This window comes from Anopheles bellator, chromosome 1 (genome assembly GCF_943735745.2).
Source record: "Anopheles bellator chromosome 1, idAnoBellAS_SP24_06.2, whole genome shotgun sequence".
Lineage (NCBI taxonomy): Eukaryota > Metazoa > Arthropoda > Insecta > Diptera > Culicidae > Anopheles > Anopheles bellator.
This window is the reverse complement of record NC_071285.1, coordinates 35,386,336-35,405,841: the sequence shown is the minus strand read 5'-3', so window position 1 is coordinate 35,405,841 and position 19,506 is coordinate 35,386,336. Positions and strand designations below refer to the sequence as shown.

The following is a 19,506-nucleotide window of genomic DNA, read 5'->3' as shown; positions in this document are numbered from 1 at the left end:
GGATCGCAAAACCAAACCACAATCCTCACGGGGTGTTATGATGACAAGTTGACAGCCCGCCTTAAAGCACTTGACATCCTGGCACATCGCACGGCGCATTTGTTGTGCGAAATGAAGGATCGGAGACGAATCAAAGATAACGGCACCATTTTGCGTGGTATTTGATTACCACCAGACACGTATGATATAGTAACAAACCCGCATTCCGGCAGACCGGTTCATCTAGAGTTTGTCGGTCAGAAGAGGTTATTGGCACTTGGAAACGTACCGTAAACAGGACCTTCTGGCAGACAGTCAACAGTCGCCTGATATCAACCGCTTCGGTAACGTTACACTAAAAGCTTGTCAACGAACCGTGCCATTGCGAAAAGTGGCGTGACGCTAAACTGACTGCCCCAGTTGTATCGCTAGCCCGAAGCTCCAGGACAATGTTCTAAAATTGCGAAATGGAATAAGCGATAAAGATCTTACCTCACTTTCTAGGTAGAAATAATATCAACTATAACCATCAACGATTGAAGTCAGCTGCCCCAAAATGATGACGAAGACTTCCGTGGGTCCTTTCAAAAAAATTCACGCTGAAGAAAGTATGGCTGCTATTGGCGGCATTTTCCATAGAAAAATCCCCTTTCGATCGACGGTTAGAAAAACTTTCACCCTAATAAGATTAGCAATTTATTCACATTCGGACGCCCACCTACGGCGAAGTTGAGAATGAGACCGCTAAGACACCGAACCTAATAACGCTGCATGTTACACGCTTCGCGAAAACGGTTCGCCCATTTTTTTGTTGTTTTAACTAACCACATCTGCAACCAAAATGGGAAGCGCAAGAAATGGCTCCAGTTTTCGGTGCGAAAAGAGTCCGGCAGGTCCGACGAATAAAAGGTGTTACCGGCGACGCTGACAGCGAGAGCGAAACTTACCAGAAATGGGGCGAAATTAAATTAATAAGTTTATGGTCCCATGTGGGCTGAGTGGGTTTAATTAAGTTATTTCAACACACACGCAACCCACTGCCTGGGCGTGTTAGGAGTGTTGACAAGTTCCTGGCAGCGATCTTCGTACCTTCGTACCTTCGTAGATCTTTGTACCTTCGTAGATGTGCTGACGACGCGGTCGCATCCTCGTGGGAAAGTGGGCGCTGCCACCAGAGACACGGAGAAGAGTGTTCGAGGATTCTGCCGTTCCGCAGTACCTGTGATGCTCTCTGCGCAGCTCACTTCACGGTGACGTCGGCGATCACCGGTAATGGCCCTGCTCTTGCAGGAAACGTTTTAATCCAACGGATGCAGCGTCTTGCAGGGTCGGTGGGACCAATTCAAAGCGATGAGTTTTCTTGAAATTGTGAAGTGCCCCCACAGCTCGACGCATTCCTTCCAACAAGGCGGTCAAACACAAACTCATTAAAACACACCCCAGCGCACAGCCCCATTGTTTCCCACCGAAGCCAACCAGCGCCCAAGTCAGACCATCGGAGCTCAGAGAGCAGTTCCGCCACGGAACTGCGTCTCGTTGTCAATTTGGTCGAAGTTTTAATTATTCTTCGACAAATATTTGAACCATCCATTTGGTGAGTGAACGGCAGCCCACTGGTCCTGGCCGACCATTCATCCAGCGAAGCGTAATCTTTGGCTTTCATCTTGTTCCGAGACTTTTGAAGCCCATAATCCTCGCGCACCAGACGAGTCGTTCGTGGGTTAAACTTATCCCGTTTCTTTTGGAATCGTCAAATAAGCCTCGTCCTTTGAGTGGCTCGGGGGGTCCCCCGAGAAGGCTAGGGAAAGTGATAGGGATATTTTCAGGCGAGTGCCAATTATGACTCTTAGAATCTTTCTCGGCCGCCCGGTCTTAATCTGCGGATCTGCGGACGGTGCCAACAGGCGTAGCGGCGAGGTGTTTTGATTGATTGTTCTGGGAGTTTGGGTGCGACGGGACCCAGCAAAAACGTTATCCTGTTGACGGATACGAAACGTTAATGATTTGAACCGGTTTCCAAACATTATTTGGCAACCGATCCAACCACTACTTGAATATGCACTTTTCTCTTATTACGCTTTTGACAGAAGGAACGTGACAAAGCTCGGGCGCTTCGAGACGGCTCCTTTTTCACTCACTCTAAGGACATGATCCGCTTCACACTTCATCCCAATAATTTCTCACTCGCGGGAGACATCAAAATCTCTCATCAGGCTTGGCATTCAAACGGCGTTCAAACGTTCACGTCCATTATCCTTACAAACCGGCCGTGAAACCAAAGAGCGTGGAAGCTTCTCGACAGGGTTAGCTTTCTTGGGCGAGGAGCCTATTCAAATTTATCGGAGCGTTAATGCTTCGCTTTTCAGTGTTTCGTGAAGCGGTGACACGTTTACAAAACAGCAGCTCCCGCCTTTTTGGCCGCCCTTTTGTTCGGAGGGTTTTCTTTTTGTCCTGACTCACTTCTGCAACTTCAACACTTTCTTCGCGCTAGTTGGAGCCCCGTTCGGTGCTGTTTTAGCAAATAGGCGGAAATAAACGCTTACCCAAGAGGGCCGGAGCGTCGGCGAGGGTTGCGTTGCTAAGGTTCGATTGTCCTGCAGGTCGTCCCCATCCGGAGACGGGGCCACGAATGCGGATTAGTTGAACTGTGCCTTCTTCCTGGAAGGATACCGTGGGCCGAAAATCTTGCGCGGATCGAGGAATTTGATGGCCCATCAGAAAGGGTGGTGTACCCTTGCGGAATGTTGGGCCCTTCTCGAGGATGTTCAACAAATTCCTAATTCCGTTTACTCTACTTTTTCGTGGCGTTTCCGTTTCGTCGGTTGCTGTTACGCGGGAAGCTCAACAATTTATCAATCGAGTGGATAAACTTGAGCCGCACCCGACCCAATCGATAAAATATGATAATCAAATACATTTACTTTACGGGAGTTTTCAACCTTTCGTTTCAGTTCCCCAGTTGCTTTTTGTTGGCCAAAATTGTTTCTCAATTTATTTTTTCGGCCCCGAATCGAACCGCCGCTTCGTCCAGGGAAGGCTAAATTATCTCCAATGCTAAGTGAGTTTTTCGGCAGGACCCTTGCACGATCGTTGGGCCACGTTCTACGGGAATAGATCGGAAGCAATCGGTAAACGAAATCGCCCGGAATCGGGTCTCGATAGCTCCGGATAAGCGGTTGTGTTGGCAACACTTTCCGCACGTCTCGCGGAAAAGCCCACCCATCAACCATCGACCAATCAAGTCAAAAACGATCTAATCAGAATAAATTAAGCGAAACTTTCGATACACTGCTGCCGGCTGCTTCCGTGGATCTGGCTGGACATCACCGAGTGCCCGTTTGTACGGCTGGCTGCGGTCTGGCCGGTGTAATCCCCGTTTCCCGGAATACGATAAAACACTTCGTTTCGTGGAACACCACCACCGATGGATGGAAAGCAATTATCTAATTTTTTTTTTTGCACGGCCGGAAAAGCACACCGCTTTGTTTTGCTTTTCCAATCTTAGCCGGTGGCCATCGAGCTGATTAACCGAAAAAGGACGACGTAGAGAGAGAGAGAGAGAGGCAGATCGTTTCAGGAGCGTGACCGAAACATTAATAGCCGGCCGGGCCCGCTAATTACACTAATCGTGCTCGTTTGTTGTTCGATTTCCACGGCTTGTCTACGAAGCTTCCAAGAACGACCCCAGGAACTGGTTCTATTATCTGTGAATGTGGTCGACGTAAGGCGTTTGGCGTTCCCAACGCGGACATGATCGCTCCATAACCGTTAACCCATCCCGGGAAAGCAAGGAGGGAAATGGAAACCCATGGCCCGTGGTCAGTTTATTAATAACAGATTTTTTCGTTTCCTTTCTTGGTGTTGTTTGAATTTTCCAGCAAAGTGGTGATGATGATGGAGGCTTCAACGAGCCGCCGATGATTTCGCCGCCACCACCCGAATACGGCTACCGGTTGAAGGGTGACAAGGGTGAGCGGGGCATCAAGGGTGAGAGCATCCGGGGGCCACCGGGACCACCCGGCCCGCAGGGACCTCCGGGACCACCGGGTCCACCGGGAGCTGCTGGACCCAAGGGCGGCGGGTACTTCGACAACGATGGATCCGGCGACGAGCTGGTAAGTAGAACCGGTGAGAGCAATTTGACGGGTGCTGGACACTAACCCCCAGGACGTTCTCTTCACACTAACCGCTAACTCCGCTTGGACACTCGGACACTCACTCACAGAAACGATTGTCGCAGGTGAGTGACGATCGAAAGTGATGGAATGAATCGTGAGCAAAACTCTAAACCAAGGATCTATCTCTTCCACGCAGCTCTACGACACACTGCCCAACCGGAAGTACCCCGGTCAGTGTTCGTGCAACGCGACGCTCATCATCGAGGAGCTCAAAATGGACAGCAAGCTTCGCGAGTACCTCCGCGGGCCTCAGGGAATGCCCGGCAAGGAGGGCAAGACGGGAACCCCCGGTCTGACGGTAAGTTCGGGGTCAAAGGTCCCACTCGAGCCGTGGTCACACACGGTTTAACGTTCCGTCTCTCTCTCTGTCCACAGGGTGTCACTGGTCCGCAGGGCGAGCGTGGCCTCCCCGGTCCCAAGGGCGATAAGGGGGACCGCGGTGACCAGGGCGCCGCCGGATCGGAGGGTCTACAGGGAAGCAAGGGGGAACCGGGGTTGGATGGGGCTCCGGGCGTACCGGGGCCCGCCGGACCACCGGGACCTCCGGGCCTTCCGGAGAACTACGATGTAAGTGTTGCAGGCCAGCAGGCCACACGCGAAACTAATCCGCCCCCCTCCCCAGGCATTCTCTGTCCCGTCCACCGTCAAAAGTGGTCGGACGTAATTAGGCCTCCCCCCCATAACCCGCCTCATTTCAGCCACTAATAAGCCACGGCAACGCAGCTCACTAACGCATCAGTTGTTTCTATCTCTTTCTATCTGTGTTTTCTGTTTCCGTTTCCGATCTCCTGTTTGAAACCATAACGCATTTATAACTTACCTATTTCTAGACTAATTGGAATCCGTCGCGGATGTTCAAGGTACAACCAAGTGGGGTCCGGGCAATCCTCTGTGTGTGGGGCTTTCCTAGGTTCATTATGGGGTCCTTTTTGATGTTTTCAGCGTGTAGGCCTCGAAACCGAGAAGGTACTAGGTCTCGTCGGAGGAGTTCATTAGTCGACCAGCTGGTTTATGAAGTTGGAAAGGTGGGCACTAGGCCCACTAGGCCACTTGGTAGACACCGCAACGCTCTCTCTCTCTCTCTCTTTCTCTCTCTGGTTCAACGAAACTCAAACAAATGGCTGGCAAAACGAAGAACTTTCCAAATCAAGATGGGCGATCTGCAGCTACAATCGAAAACTTTTATGACGTTTAGATAAATAATGAAACAGGTCGCTTAGGTGGCAGAATGCCAAATGGAATTGGTCAGCGCACACATGCGATTCATCGCCCATCGCGGCACAAGCCCGCAAGGAATGCAATTAAATTTATAGTCGCGCTTGTGTTGTGGCCTCTGCCGGACGCCATGATTAAAATGTGCATCGCTCCTCGGAATCCCACACGGCCACAGCTGCACACACAATAGTGCACCCGGAAGAAGATCAAAAGAACGTATCCAACGAAACGGCTTATGGCGCGGGGACTAACACACTAACCGTATCCGTAGCGGAGCATGCGGCTAAATCTGGTTCCATTCAATTTGTGATGCTTATTTATGCAACAACACCACTTTGCGTTCCACTTGCCGCGAGAGAGAGAGGGAGAGATGACCTACGAGAGCGACAGCACACACACACCGGTGTCCCCAGGTGCTCAGAAGGATCAGGGACTCGGAAGCAGCTACAATTGAAATGTGGAAGTCAGCAAAAACGCACCGGCAAGAGGAATGATGAATGGCGGTACAATGAAACAATATTTATACGCCGCTTGTACCGACTGTCCCAGCGCTTGACACGGCACCAAGACACTGACAAGGCCCAGCCGGCTCATAACTCTGACAATCAGCACCGGTGGTCGCCCCACAAGAAACGCTCCGTCTTGTTGGCCAGCAGCAGCAGCAACCGTCTCGCAAGTCGCAGCAAACTTTTCGCCATTTTGTTCGCCTTCACGTTTCGCTTTATTGCGCGGGTTCTATTCTAGAACCAGTTTTTCGTTGGCTTCCTCAAGAAGCCCGGATCGTTTAACTCTCGCGGCCATGACACTGACAGCGAATGCGAGCAACCTAGAATGGCGGCTTTCGACGACAAGCTCCGGTGACTTCTTTGCTTCTTCGTTGGGGACACTTTCGGAACCTGTTTTCTTTCATCTAATCATCTTTTAAAACTTTCGCTCAACTAGAAAGGGGCTGACTCTAACCGGGCATCGTCTCTCTGTTTGCTCTCTCTCTCTCTCTTTTTCTGCCCTCTCTTCCGACCAACCCAACAAACCTCTACCGATTGTTCCATCCTTCCTAACCTTCCGGTCGGAACCGTAGGAATCGATGCTGGGGTCACCGATCCAAGGGATGCGCGGTGGATCGCCCGGACTGAAGGGGGAACCGGGCGAGAAGGGCGAGTTCGGATTCCCGGGCGAGAAGGGCGAACACGGCACCAAGGGGGACCGCGGAGATCCGGGTCTGACCGGTGCCAAAGGCGAACGGGTATGGTCGTGTACAGAAAACCCCCAAACACCGATGGTCGTTCGTCTCTTCAGTTCTTTGATGTTGTCCACTTTTGTTTTTTGATGCGTTCCTTTATGTAGACATATGTGCTTCGGTTTGCTTTCTTCATTTCCTTTTTCGTTGCAATCCATTTTGTAAATGCGCACAAAAGCGTCGCTTTTTGCGTCGGTAGCTGTTGTAATGTAATTATTACGACTTTTTTTGAAGTGGAGATCGATAATGGTGCACTTGGAACGTTAATTGAAGCAAGAGGCATGATGTGAGCATGTGACACAGGACGTGATAAATTGTCGATACTCTTCCGAAGCTCATTTTTCGGCGGCGGCGGTAGAATGCCTTTCGGAAATCTGTTGCCACCACGCTCTTGCAATCGACGAAAAGTGTAAGCAAAACCTTCACATTCGACCGAACTTGGCCCTCTCTTCACATCTTCTAGGCCCTCGAAGAAAGACCCTGCTTTGGGCCATAACAGCTTCTCTATAAGCCACAGTCCACATTTCAATTGTGTCCAATCCTTGAATTTCATATTTCATACAAATTTTGATAAAGTTTCTTTGTCATCTATTTTTTTGAGCAGAGAAAAATCGACAATGAGCCAAAACTTGCGCAAGTAAAATAGCGGTTAAAAATTGACTAATCATTCAAAATGGCCGAACTTGTCAACCTAAGACATTAGTACCAACATCACACCCCAAAAAAATCGAAAATCGATTACACGTAGCCCACGTAAATTCCAAATTTTCAGAACTTATTGAACACACCTCGCATGTTTATCAATTATTATACTGGATGATGAAAAATGCGTGCACTTTTTCATTTGGTTTTAAAACAAAAACGGCTTAATATTTTTTCGATGATTTAACTATTATTTGAAAGGTTAATTCATCACATTTTTTTATGGAATACAATTTTGGTCAAATGTTCATCATTTTTTGATGATTTAACTATTATGTGAACTATTATTATTATTATTCATCACATTTTTTTATGGAAAACAATTTTGGTCAAATGTTCACCATTTTTTTATGATTCAACTATTATGTGAAAGGTTAATTCATCACATTTTTTATGGAAAACAATTTTGGTCAAATGTTCACCATGTTTTGATGATTTAACTATTATGTAAAAGGTTAATTCATCACATTTTTTATGGAAAACAATTTTGGTCTATTGTTCACCACGATTGGCTTGGCAGTAGCCCATTCGGTCGACCTATTTTTGAGTATTTTTTCGATTTTATCTGGTCCTATTTCGGCAATAGCAACTTGCTTCCCCGCCTGTTGAAACCAAATTCCGTCCCAGTTCTCAGCTTCAATTTCACCGTAAAACCAATCAGCATAAATCCGCACCAAACGTATAGACTTCTGTTTCTTATATTCGATTCGGTTTCCGTGCACTAGCCGTCAGCTCGAGCCCTGCCAGTGTAACAGTTTCAAAGCAAAGCCCTTAACTAGTCAACTTCGGAACTTTAATAGATGGCTTCTGTCGTCATTTAAGTTCTACTTCCGGTGTGTGTTGGTTACAATTTTTTAAACGAAAAATACTTCTCCCCAACCCGTTGAGAGCTGCTTTCGGCACGCTGCGAATTGTTCCACGCCTTCCCATTTGTGTGGAGCCATTTTGAGCGAACAATGTTCTTTAATTTCGTTGCCCACGAAACAACCCACCAACCCAGCCGGTGACGTCGGTAGGCGTCATGGCCCCGTCATGTGCAACCCCTGGCCAAATCTGTACTTTCGGAGTACACAAAATCTTGCCCAGCAAGCTGGAAAACTGAGAATCAACCGACCTTACCTCATTTCCATCTGCGGGTCTCTGGAGCACAAGCAAAAGTGTATGAAAAGTTTGCCCAACCAACGGTGTCCTGGTGTTCGCTCCGTAGCGTTGCTTACGGGAAGCTGGAATTATGATAAAGCATTACGATTGGAGTTTTGTCGCGTCGGAACTGTTAAGTACGTGACAACTATGGCACCGGCGAATTACTTTTTTGCTCATTTACCGAACTCGAATGGAGATAAGTGTTTTGGCGCAATATGTTTCTGCTGGGAAGTAGCTTTCCTGTTGCTTATGTTGTAGTTATATTATGTTGCACCCTCAAGATTCCGCAACTGCATGCTGCTCACTAATGTACTAAACTATCCACTAACAACAAAGTAGTAGTTTGTGTACTTCTTCAATTCGAACCTTGTATAAACCTTGTTCCTCTTCGGAAAACAATCTAGGGCCACCAAGGATCGCACGGACAGGCAGGCCCGAAAGGACCGCCCGGTACTCCCGGCATTCCAGGGATCCCCGGCCAAACGGGAGCTTCCGGGCCGAAAGGCGAAAAAGGTAACACGGGAGAGCTAGGCCCGGCCGGACCACCTGGTCCTCCAGGGATGGTCATCCACTCCGAGGGCAGTTCCAACAGTAGCTGCCAGTGCCAGGCGGGACCACCCGGACCTCCGGGACCCCGTGGGCCGAACGGTTTCGACGGAAGCCCCGGGCTGCCGGGCGAAACCGGCCTTCCCGGGCATCCGGGTCTGCCTGGGGACAAGGGCGAACGGGGCACAACGGGAGCGAAGGGCGAGAAGGGCCCTGAGTTCATCATCAACGAAAACGTGGCGTTCAACTCCTCGCGGGTAAGTGCAACCGATGGACCGGCTCTTTTCCCGTTCCAGTTCCAGCCTTTGTATTCTTTCACGGCAATAAAAAAACCGTCCGCGATTCGCTCCATCTTGAGCTGGAACTCCTTCCGGGTCCAGTTTATTGGACAATTTATTGTGACATCATTCACATTCTCGTAGCACCTCCGGGTGACGGTCACATTACGGATGCAGCAAATCGGATCGGCTCGCAGACTCGGTGCCCGAGCGGCACCAAACTAAATGATGCTGCCGCTGTCTAGCCTGCTGTACAACGGCCGGCCAGGGCAGCTGAGCAGCAGTTTGTAGTTTATTAGCTTCCTAACATTGTTGGCCTCCGGCTGCTTGCCTTCACGGTGAACGTGGACGTGCGCGTTCGCCCGTCACGAGGGCAACATTCCAGCGCGGGCCTTTTGCCGAGCAGTGGCATCGAAAACACAGGATGCACACAGGATTCTTTGTATGTTCCGTGCACTCGCTGGTCTTGTGTGCATTGTTGGCGTATGCAAAACCCTATTTCAAGGCATTTTCTTTTTATTAAAAACGATTGCTCTCGACCCCGTGCAATGAATGCTGCGGGCGAAAAACGCTACGAAAAGACCGTTACAGCGTAGAAAATCCATGAGCATGATTCAGGATGCCCTCATCCTGAGCGCCCGTGCGTTCTACTAAGCTTTTTGATGGAAAAACGGAACACTGGACCGTAGTTGTATGTTCCACTCGGTCGCATCACTTTTCACTCCACTTCTGTGGTGGAGTAACAAAAGTGTCTAAACCAGTGGCTCATATTCTAGCAAATGAGGTATTTTCTAATATGTTTCGTACTCCATCAAGAGCTCAAGTTTATCAATTTTAAAAAATTTAATAAGATAAAATTAAATGTTAAATCCAAAAGAATTTGCCAAATATCAGCCTCCAATTTAATTTGATTACATATTTTACACATTATCGGCATGCTGTACCACTTTTCGTTACGGTTCTCAAGAGGTTAAGATCTCGAGTCACGCCTCGTGAAAAGAAACAGTCTGAAAATAACTTCGTTTCAATTTCAATGACGACTGCAAATAGCTAATAGCCAATCCTTTACCAAAAATACACCCTTTAATTTAATTGCAATCATTGTCCGCCGTAATACGAAATGGGAAATAACCGGATGCTTCTTCACAGGCCAACAAAGGCGACAAAGGCGAACGTGGCCAGCGGGGACGGAGGGGAAAAACGGGCCCACCGGGTCCGATCGGGCCACCGGGTAAACCGGGCGGCATGGGCGAAACGTGGCCGGTAAGTACCAGTTCCAGTTGAGTAGTGATAAAAATCAGCACAACATAACCTAATGACCACCGTAAAGTCGACGGTCGTCGTGGTGCGGATGCGCGACCCAATATTCCGCCCTCGGCAATCCAGAACGCGTTGTGCGTTGCGTGGTAAAACCAAATTAAACAATTTCACACTTTCCAGCTGTTCGTGGTGATGCGACATAAGCCAACGCCATTCTTTTGGGTCTCGGCTTTTGCACCAGCGGAACCTGCCACGTGTCTGATTTGGTTGATAATATTAACTTTTCTCCAATCTTCAAATACAGGGACGACAGGGCCAGAAGGGCGATCCAGGACCGAAAGGAGAAAAAGGAGACAGCCTAGCGTTACGCGCCGTAAGTAGTGACTGTTGACTGAGCTTATGTTACAGCGTAATGACATCGTTATCGCAATGTTTGCCATTGTTTATCCATTTTTTTCCCGAGCATTTGAAGGCATTTTCCACTGTTCTTCTGATGCTCTTCAGCGACAGTTGTATGCTTCGTCTTCGTCTAAGTCTTGGTCTACAATAATGTTGAAAATAATAGCTCCATTCTCAGCGTGAAATCAAAATTCAACTTTCGATGTCCTCGCTGTAATCCGCATTACGTTCTACGTTTCGATTCCTGTAAGGAAGATTGCCCAGAAACACAAGTCACTTCCCAACAGTGGTAGGGTTCGGTATCCGCAAACATGTTAAGGTGTAATTGATTGATTGTGTCGACAACTCGCGGTACAGAGTACTAACGAGACTTTGTAAGGAATTACCCCGTAGCTGCTCACTTTACTCCATCAACACCCTTACACCCATGAGCCCCGGCACGTGAGCCAACTGTACGCCAAGTTGTGACCATGGCTCGAACTCGAACTCAAGCTCCAGCTTTTATCGGAGCTTAAAAACCAACCGTCTGTCAGCAACTTTGTGCCACCTATTTTTTTTTTTAGTTTATTCCAATCATACCGAAAGAGAAAAGTGCAGCGCTCTTAATCCGGCTGCGGTTGCAGCCGGAATTGCAACTTTCGCCCTGACCGCCGGCAATATAATAAGAGTCACCGGAGGCTACTTAATTAATCATGACTTTCTAAATCTCTGACTGACCGCTCGGTTTGAAAATTAAGCGAAAGTTTATCGTCGGCCATGAACTGAATGGCGAACAGGACCGCAAGGCTTCATAATGGATGGTGTTGGGCTCCAGTTTTTCACTGCACTTTTCTCTCACCTCTGGCCGGACGGACGGACGGACAGTGTGTGACAGAATATTAGCCATCGTGGAACGGGCATTTTTTAATTTCTAGTGAATCATTTCACTCGAAGAGCTGAAGTCTAAGTCACTCAAAGCACAAACAATTTGGAACATTTGTTATGCAATCTTTGTGACCAAAAAGCAGTACAAAAAGTCTGAAATTTTTCTGAGAAAATTTTGGCCTCAAACATAATATAGAAGCTCTTGAAACATTGAATACGAAATAGAACAATTCTAGCGATGTTTCTGCTCTTGTTTAATAAATAACTAGCTTTGTGGTCAGCTTCTGTAAGAGTCAAACAGTTGGTTCCACAATCTTAGACTCCCAAAACCATACGACGTAAACTAACACCTCAAGGCAAGACTGAAGCACAGAAAGTGTCCAAAACTTTTATGCAAAATGCGCTCCAGTACGCCCAGTAGAACCAGAGTCTCATAAATAGTGGCGAGTGGCGCTCGCCAAGGCGGCAAATGTTTTGACCAGCACGAACGGCGAGAAGCATCCACAAATCAACCGAGCTTTCGGGCGGTTCGCGAGAAATCACGGTCCACGCCGTGCGGCTGCCTGACAGGTTCGAAAAGCAGCACCCCATAAACGGACGGCCCCGCCGTGCGCCGTTGCGCCACGTCCAACTTTTGGAGCAAGCGCTAAATCACGGCAAAACTTCCACCTCAACGCGTTCGCACACCTCCTGTCCGACACCATCTTCCCTGGAACCTGTCCTTCGCGGGCGGGAACTCCTCAAACCCGGTTGGTCCGCCACCGAGAGTCCGTTGGTTTAGTGTGGGGCGATAATTTTCTTCCCCATCAAGCGGTGGAGGATCTGGCGACCCTGTTCCGAGCCAACTTGCACGAGCAGCAGCGGCAAAGTATCGGGTATCGAGACGAACAATGTGGGGGACTCGGGCACGGAACGCGTTGGGGCCGTTCCCTTCAACCGAACGCGGCTTGGCTTCAGGCTTCGGATTGAACCCACGCGAGGCGCGATACGATAGCGAACACGAAGCAGTTATAGCGGGAGCGCAAACAAAAATCCAGCAACAATCTCACTAAACTACACGAAAACTACTGTGCCCGGTCCTGGGACCCGCTAGAGTCGCAAGCGGGTTTCCCGGCGCATTCCTGAAATCGCTACCCCGTTTCTAGGTCATAAATTTTCCACCCTAAACGCTTGTCTGCATTCTTCGGCCATTTTGCTTGGCGGGATAGTGCGATTATTCGAAGCGTCCCCGGTTTTTGCATCGCCACTGCTTCTGGGGCGAGTTTCACGAGTATTTTGTCTTTGGCCCCGTGCTTTGCGACGCCGCCCTTCGTGCTCTCTCTCTCTCTCTCTTGGGCATCGTGGCAGAAAAATGACCCAAATGGGCGCACTGCGACCATAGCCCGGGCTCGGGAACAAAAACGGGGTTCCCGAAAATTTGCAACCCCCGGTTTGCAGACGAAACTGAAACTGACGTCTTCCTCCCAGTGGCACTTTCGGTTCGTGTTTGAAGATTTTTTTTGCCCCGTTTGTGTTCAAAATAAAATGAAATAAAATTACCAAACGTTGCCCTGGGCCGTGGCCGTGGCCGGGTGCTAATGCGCGTGTCTGTGTATGGTCTTTTCGGGTGCATAAATCATGTTGTGATTAGCATTGCATTAACCCCGTGTGAAAATGGTCTCAATCTATTCCGCCCGACGGGTGTTTCTTCATGCGTATTGTCTCTCCTTTAAATCGTCGTCCAAATGAGCTAATTTCTTTTGTGCGTTGGTAAAGGAGCACTTGACAGGAAATTATGTTTTGGGTTTGTTTGGGTGAAGAGTATTGTTATGTTCTGTACAGGGAGCATTTGAATTCTTCAAAGCCAGAATGACGTTACACGTTTACGATTATTGATTTTCAAATCGCTTCCAGTGGTCTAGAAAAAGGCGTGCCCAGGGCGAAGCAATATCATCTTCATTATTGGTTCTGGTTGCTGAAGATCGATCAGTGCTCATTCAAATTTCAGCGGCCGTAATCAGTGGAACCATTTCGTTGATTGTTTTTGAGAGGCCCAACTCAATCCACCCGAACGCAACGTGATAAAACGCTAAACTCATTACCGCGAAGAACGATAATGTTGCTCAAGATTTTACCGTCCAACATTTTCGTCAAAAGCCCCCGAAGCGTCACGAGCGAGCTGGAAGAATCGTGAAGCATGATTACTGCAGCACTCTGCTTCTACTGCTCGTTTCCCGATACCCGCGAGACAAGACTCGATTGTTCAATTTACGCCATCAGCGCCAGAAGGCGTTTCCAACTCTCGTGGAGCACCAGGCGCCTCCATCGCACGGCCATGAGGCCCCGAGGCGTCTCTATTTTTGCTGCCTTCAAATTCTTACCCTTCAATCCTTTCGCAACCCAAGCCAGTGCTCGGAGAGTGCTATCCGGTGTTTTTTTACGTTACGCTTGAAACGAACGGCGAAACTTTTGTCCCCAAAATCCCATGCGCGGTGCTTCATTTCACCCGGAAACTGGCTGGGCGAACTGTTTAGGGACAACGATTGGTAGTAAAGTCTTAGCCGAATTCGTTCTCGCACACGCTGTCGTCGCGGCTGCTCGAAACTTCTACGTTCGGTCCTTCGTTCGGCGCAGCGAAGTTAATGCACTTTATAAATAATGCATCCCCTAAAAAGCGGATCAACTTTAGTAGGCGATGGTTGAGCACATAGCCAAGGCAACGATGGCGAATGTAGCGCACACATGTGCTTCTTTTGATGCTAGTCTCTCTCTCTCTCTTCGCCCTTTTTTTCTCTCTCGCGCACTGTCTCCCATGGTAAAAGCATTCGAAAGGAAATGTTTCTCGACACTAAGACACGGCACGCGTCGTGTGTCCTGCGACAAGCGTTGAGATCGAATAATGTGCTCTTGCATGTGTTCGTGCTACTACCCGGATTAACGAAGCAAATCTCTATCCCCTACCCTGTCGGTACGCACACACACAGTCCCAATCGCAGAGTCCTGCTGACTTGACACACCGTCGTAGAGCGCGTTTAAGAAACGTTGCACTCGAGCCGGAACTCCGCGCAATACTGCTCAATGAGACAGCAGGTGCAGCAGACGGAAGTACACGAGCCACTTCATTTGCAGTGGTAGTTGCCACACTCGAGACCCCTGACGTCCTTGCAAGGATGCTGTCGACACTCGGTACTAATGTGTCACAGCACCAAGGACACCGGCACTCCCCCCAGGGCTTCTAGAATGGGGCACCCCAGTATGGCGTGTGTTATGAATAAACAATGGCAAACTTTCAACCGACGATGACGATGACGATGATGATGATGACTGCATGACTAGAAGAGAGAACCACGCAAATCCTGCACGGCAAAGGATTGCAAACTTTTTATTGCCGGCTTTTTTCCGGTCTGATTGCTTCATTCTGTCTTTGAACGCAGTCGAAAGGTGACAAAGGAGACCGCGGAATTGACGGGCGCGACGGATTACCGGGACCACCCGGGCTACCGGCAGCTTCCGGTGATGGCGGCGTACAGTACATCCCGATGCCAGGACCACCGGGCCCACCTGGACCGCCGGGCCCGCCCGGACTATCGATCGTCGGCGAAAAGGGTGACCCGGGCATGGACTCGCGGAGTCCGTTCTACAGCGACTCACAGCACTTCTACGGACGTCAGGGTAAGGCTGGGGCTGACTGCCACAGCACCGTCGCATGTCGCGCCGTTGTGTTTGTAAATAAAATAGATGTTCAGCTTGCCACCGCAAAATTAATACCACTTACAATAACATTTTCTTTCTGTTTCACTGCCGTTTGTAACAAACCCAACTCGGGCCATCGGAACACACAATAAAACCCATCATTATCGCAAACATCATCGCCTGCCACCCACCTTTCGACAACATCACCAACATTCCCGAAATAACAATATGAAAACCCCGAACACATCAAACACGCCGCACGCAATTAATTACTTGTCGGGACCATCACCGGGCCGGGCGACCGACATCAAACGACCGCAAAAATCGCACCTGACACCTGTCTGGAACGGATCGGCCCGGGTAACCTTCCGATCGTTCGCCTTCCCCAAAAGGAGGCCGGTCCAGTTTGGATGAGCTGAAGGCGTTGAGGGAACTGAAACACCACAAGGACCACTACGAAGACAGCACACCCGGTACGCGAACTGGTTCGCTTTAATGCTCTCTGCACCTTCTTTCCGTTCTTCGACTCACATCACGGCTTTTGGTTTTGATCTTTGCTAGAAGATTTGAGAGTTGGTTTTGTTCAGAACACCCTTCAAATGAAAATGAATTAAGCATGAGAAATCTTCTTCTTAACGTAACTGTAAATCTGTATTGGTTTGTTTTTACGGACGGAGTTTTTGCCCAACCAGCATGTCGCGGTATCAGGAATCGAACTGAGGGTCGACGACGAGCGTTACCGACTGCTCTATCAACGAGGAGAGCCCATGAGTAAAATTAGGTGGAAGAAAACGGATTGCCACAATAATTCAAGACTTAATTACAATTTATACTGAAAATAAGATTCATCCGTCGTGTAGTGAACACGGAGAACCTTTTTGTCTGATAAGATTATGACTTGTCTCGATAGATTATGCCACATGATTTATGATCTACTAAAACTAGGCGTAAGCGGACGTACGTGATGGACTCCTTTCTGCATGTTCACAAATTATGTTCCCTCTGCTGGTAATGATCCTCATCTATTGCCCTGCCCACGTACTTGTATCCGCCCACTGACTAGTTACTGGCGGAGTAATGGCTTCCACTTAGAGAAACCAATCTGTAGCATAATGCTCGCGCTCATTTCCATTTGCTCGATTCTGTTGCCTCCCTACAGGACCTCCAGGGCCACCGGGTCCACCGGGGCCGGCAGGACGACCCCTGCACGACAGTGACGAGATACCAAGCGCTTACGGGCCTAATGTACGCATCGTGCCAGGAGCCGTTACGTACCAGAATGCAGAAACCATGTCAAAGGTAAGTGCTATTGCTTCAGGAGAACTGACCGTCCGTAGGGTCCATAATCCTTTGGGCCGCGTTCATGTGTGTGTGTGTGGAAGGATCGTAGAAAAGAAGGAAATGAGAGGCAGGCGACCGTGTCAGTTTCGTAGTGTTATCAATTATTCATGGCATCAGTAATCATCTACCTCAAGAAGAGCGCCACCAACTCACTGTGTGTTGAAGGGATTCGCCAACCGAGAGAGACCAACCGAGGCCATTCCCTAGACCTTAACGGAGACGGCATATCACTTCTTACTGGGCTTTTCCCGTTTCAAAGAATCAATTTCGTTAAACAAATGAAGACGTAAAAGCGCTAGCGAGTTACAATAAAAACGTTCACCGGAGAAAATGCGAAATAAAATATTACCAAGAAAAGGAGGAAGGATACACTACGTAATTAGGAGGACGGATGGTGACACTACTCTACATCAGATTCTAATCCTTTCGGCTATCCTTAATGAGCTGCGCTAATCAAGATGTTCCTCAGGCCGTCTTGCGATTCTGGAAAATCACATGCAACCAGACGGAAGCGATTTGCACTCAACAACGCTTTACTTGGCCGTCCGGATTTCGCCATTTTCAAGCACCGTCTTCAACAATCATTAACTTCTGAGGGCCTCTGATGCTTTTGGTAGTTTGTAGTAGCAAAAACATCCTTAAATCAAATTAATTTTTTTTAAATCAAATTCAAATGATGGAACGAATAGTTGTGTAGAAATCACTTCGTCGATAAACAGCGCACCTTATCTTACACTCACTTTATCTTCTATCTTTATCCTGCAGATGTCTTCTACAACTCCGGTAGGGACGCTCGCCTACGTCATTGACGAAGAAGCACTGCTGGTGCGAGTGAACAAAGGCTGGCAGTATATTGCGGTAAGTGTACGATTACTGCTTCCTTTACTTTTTTCGCTTCGTGGACACCTTAACCTATCGATCTGCGAAAAGACATTCTGTTGAGCCCCCCGCAACATCCAGCATCAATTCTTTCGCGGCCAAAATCAATTGCGACGCACCGTTATGGCATCGTTATAGGATACTTTATGTTTGTTGCTCAAGGTTATCAACATAACGGTTACAACCGCCACCAGAGAAGGATGCAGGAGAACAGAGAAGAGCTTAATCTAGTAAGATCATATCTGAACTTACTAGTCGCGTATTCGACATTCCAAATTCATCTGACTAAGGCTCTGGTTTAGCTCAAGCTCATGTTTCACCATCTGCTGGTAAATGGCGGATGGATGTTAATGTTAATATGGCTTCTATACCTTCAATGTCCCATTCATACAAAAATGTAAGAGCGTTGGCGTAGCGAATGGGACCGTCTCAAAGAATACAACACCCACGACGTTCACTGTCCATGGTTATTGTGTATTCATGGTGTTCATTGATACCTTTTGATAAATTATACACGAACGTAATGAGCTACCACGCTACGGTGCATGATTTCACAATGGACCCGGTTGATTGAATCTCAACTAGACTCATTTTCCATTGTATTTTCCATGCACCAGCGAATGAATGGCCTAAATACTTTAAATCAATTCCAGCATCCGCTTGGCGGGGAATCATTCAACAAATTGGTGACATTGCACGTTCAACATTTTCTAGAAATACAATGACACCAATCATCAACATCACTGTCAGTGAAGTGCATAAACTGCCGCGGGCTATCGCTGGGAGCGTAATTAAATTTAATTCCCTTTCATCGCCCGTTTTTTAATCCCCTGTTCCGGGCATTGTTTTAAACAAACTGGAACGCGGCGGCAGTATTTTACTATTGACAGTTGCACAAAATCCCACCACATGCAGTGCCCACAGCGTGAGCGGTAACAACAAAGTTTCCGGCGAAACCACATAACGAATAACGCTCCACCGAAACCACTTAATTTCAATTAAAAAACAACCATCGCCCGCGGTGCGATGTGAGCGGTTGTACGAAGTACACGCGTAAAAACTGTGGATGCATGTTTTGCATGCTTTTTTTATGTATATTATTTTGTGTATTACATCGGCAAACAGGAAAATCGACAACAGAACAAGTAAATTGGTCCCCACAATTTAAATATTAAAGATGTCAGGGCAAGCAAATATATGTCCTAAATAAGTGAAACGATATAGGAACGATCCGGTTCGTTCTTCTAAAATATAAAAAAAAGTAAAACAGCTCGTTCAATTCATTTTTTTAATTTTTAAACTATAGCGAGGGATCGGGTTTTTAAATATACACTAATGTATTTTCCTAATGTATTTATACAAATTAAATTCAACGGGCCAGATAATTTAAGCATACCAATTACGGTTTGATCGTGCTACGTTTGGAATACAGTTTGAAAGTTTACAGTTTGTCAGTAAGTGTCTTTGTAGGTTTTCGCGAAACTCTTCAACATGTTCTTATACATTTATCAAATTCATCACGAGAAAAGCAGTCACGCTTATAATTCGAGAGGTTTGCCTCACTCGTGGTTGTAGCCTGTACTTTCTTTTTTCTTATCGATAAGTCCGTAGAAGATGTTAAATTGCAGTGTATATAACAGGTATTCAAAGTAGATTCGATCGTTCGAAATTGTTCGATCCAACTCATGTTTATCCGCACAATAAGGTTCACTTCAATAGTACCTCGATGCACGACGACGAAAACATAGATTTTTAATTCCAATTCTCTATTCCAAAAGTTCAGTGACGTTCCATATGTACAAATGGAAGTGTG

General features: G+C 47.8%; 1 protein-coding gene across 1 annotated transcript in view; it reads left to right on the top strand.

The window, feature by feature from the left end:
* The window catches only part of LOC131215504 (collagen alpha-1(XVIII) chain), a 149,788-nt gene that overhangs the window by 112,949 nt on the left and 17,333 nt on the right, over window positions 1-19,506 (top strand). The window contains exons 6-18 of the mRNA XM_058209894.1: window positions 3,858-4,094; window positions 4,205-4,219; window positions 4,294-4,455; window positions 4,533-4,724; window positions 4,988-5,017; window positions 6,451-6,615; window positions 8,859-9,257; window positions 10,428-10,541; window positions 10,843-10,911; window positions 15,215-15,452; window positions 15,866-15,946; window positions 16,633-16,772; window positions 17,580-17,672. Coding sequence (XP_058065877.1) covers window positions 3,858-4,094; window positions 4,205-4,219; window positions 4,294-4,455; window positions 4,533-4,724; window positions 4,988-5,017; window positions 6,451-6,615; window positions 8,859-9,257; window positions 10,428-10,541; window positions 10,843-10,911; window positions 15,215-15,452; window positions 15,866-15,946; window positions 16,633-16,772; window positions 17,580-17,672 — 1,935 coding nt within the window. The remainder of the gene's footprint in view (window positions 1-3,857; window positions 4,095-4,204; window positions 4,220-4,293; window positions 4,456-4,532; window positions 4,725-4,987; window positions 5,018-6,450; window positions 6,616-8,858; window positions 9,258-10,427; window positions 10,542-10,842; window positions 10,912-15,214; window positions 15,453-15,865; window positions 15,947-16,632; window positions 16,773-17,579; window positions 17,673-19,506) is intronic.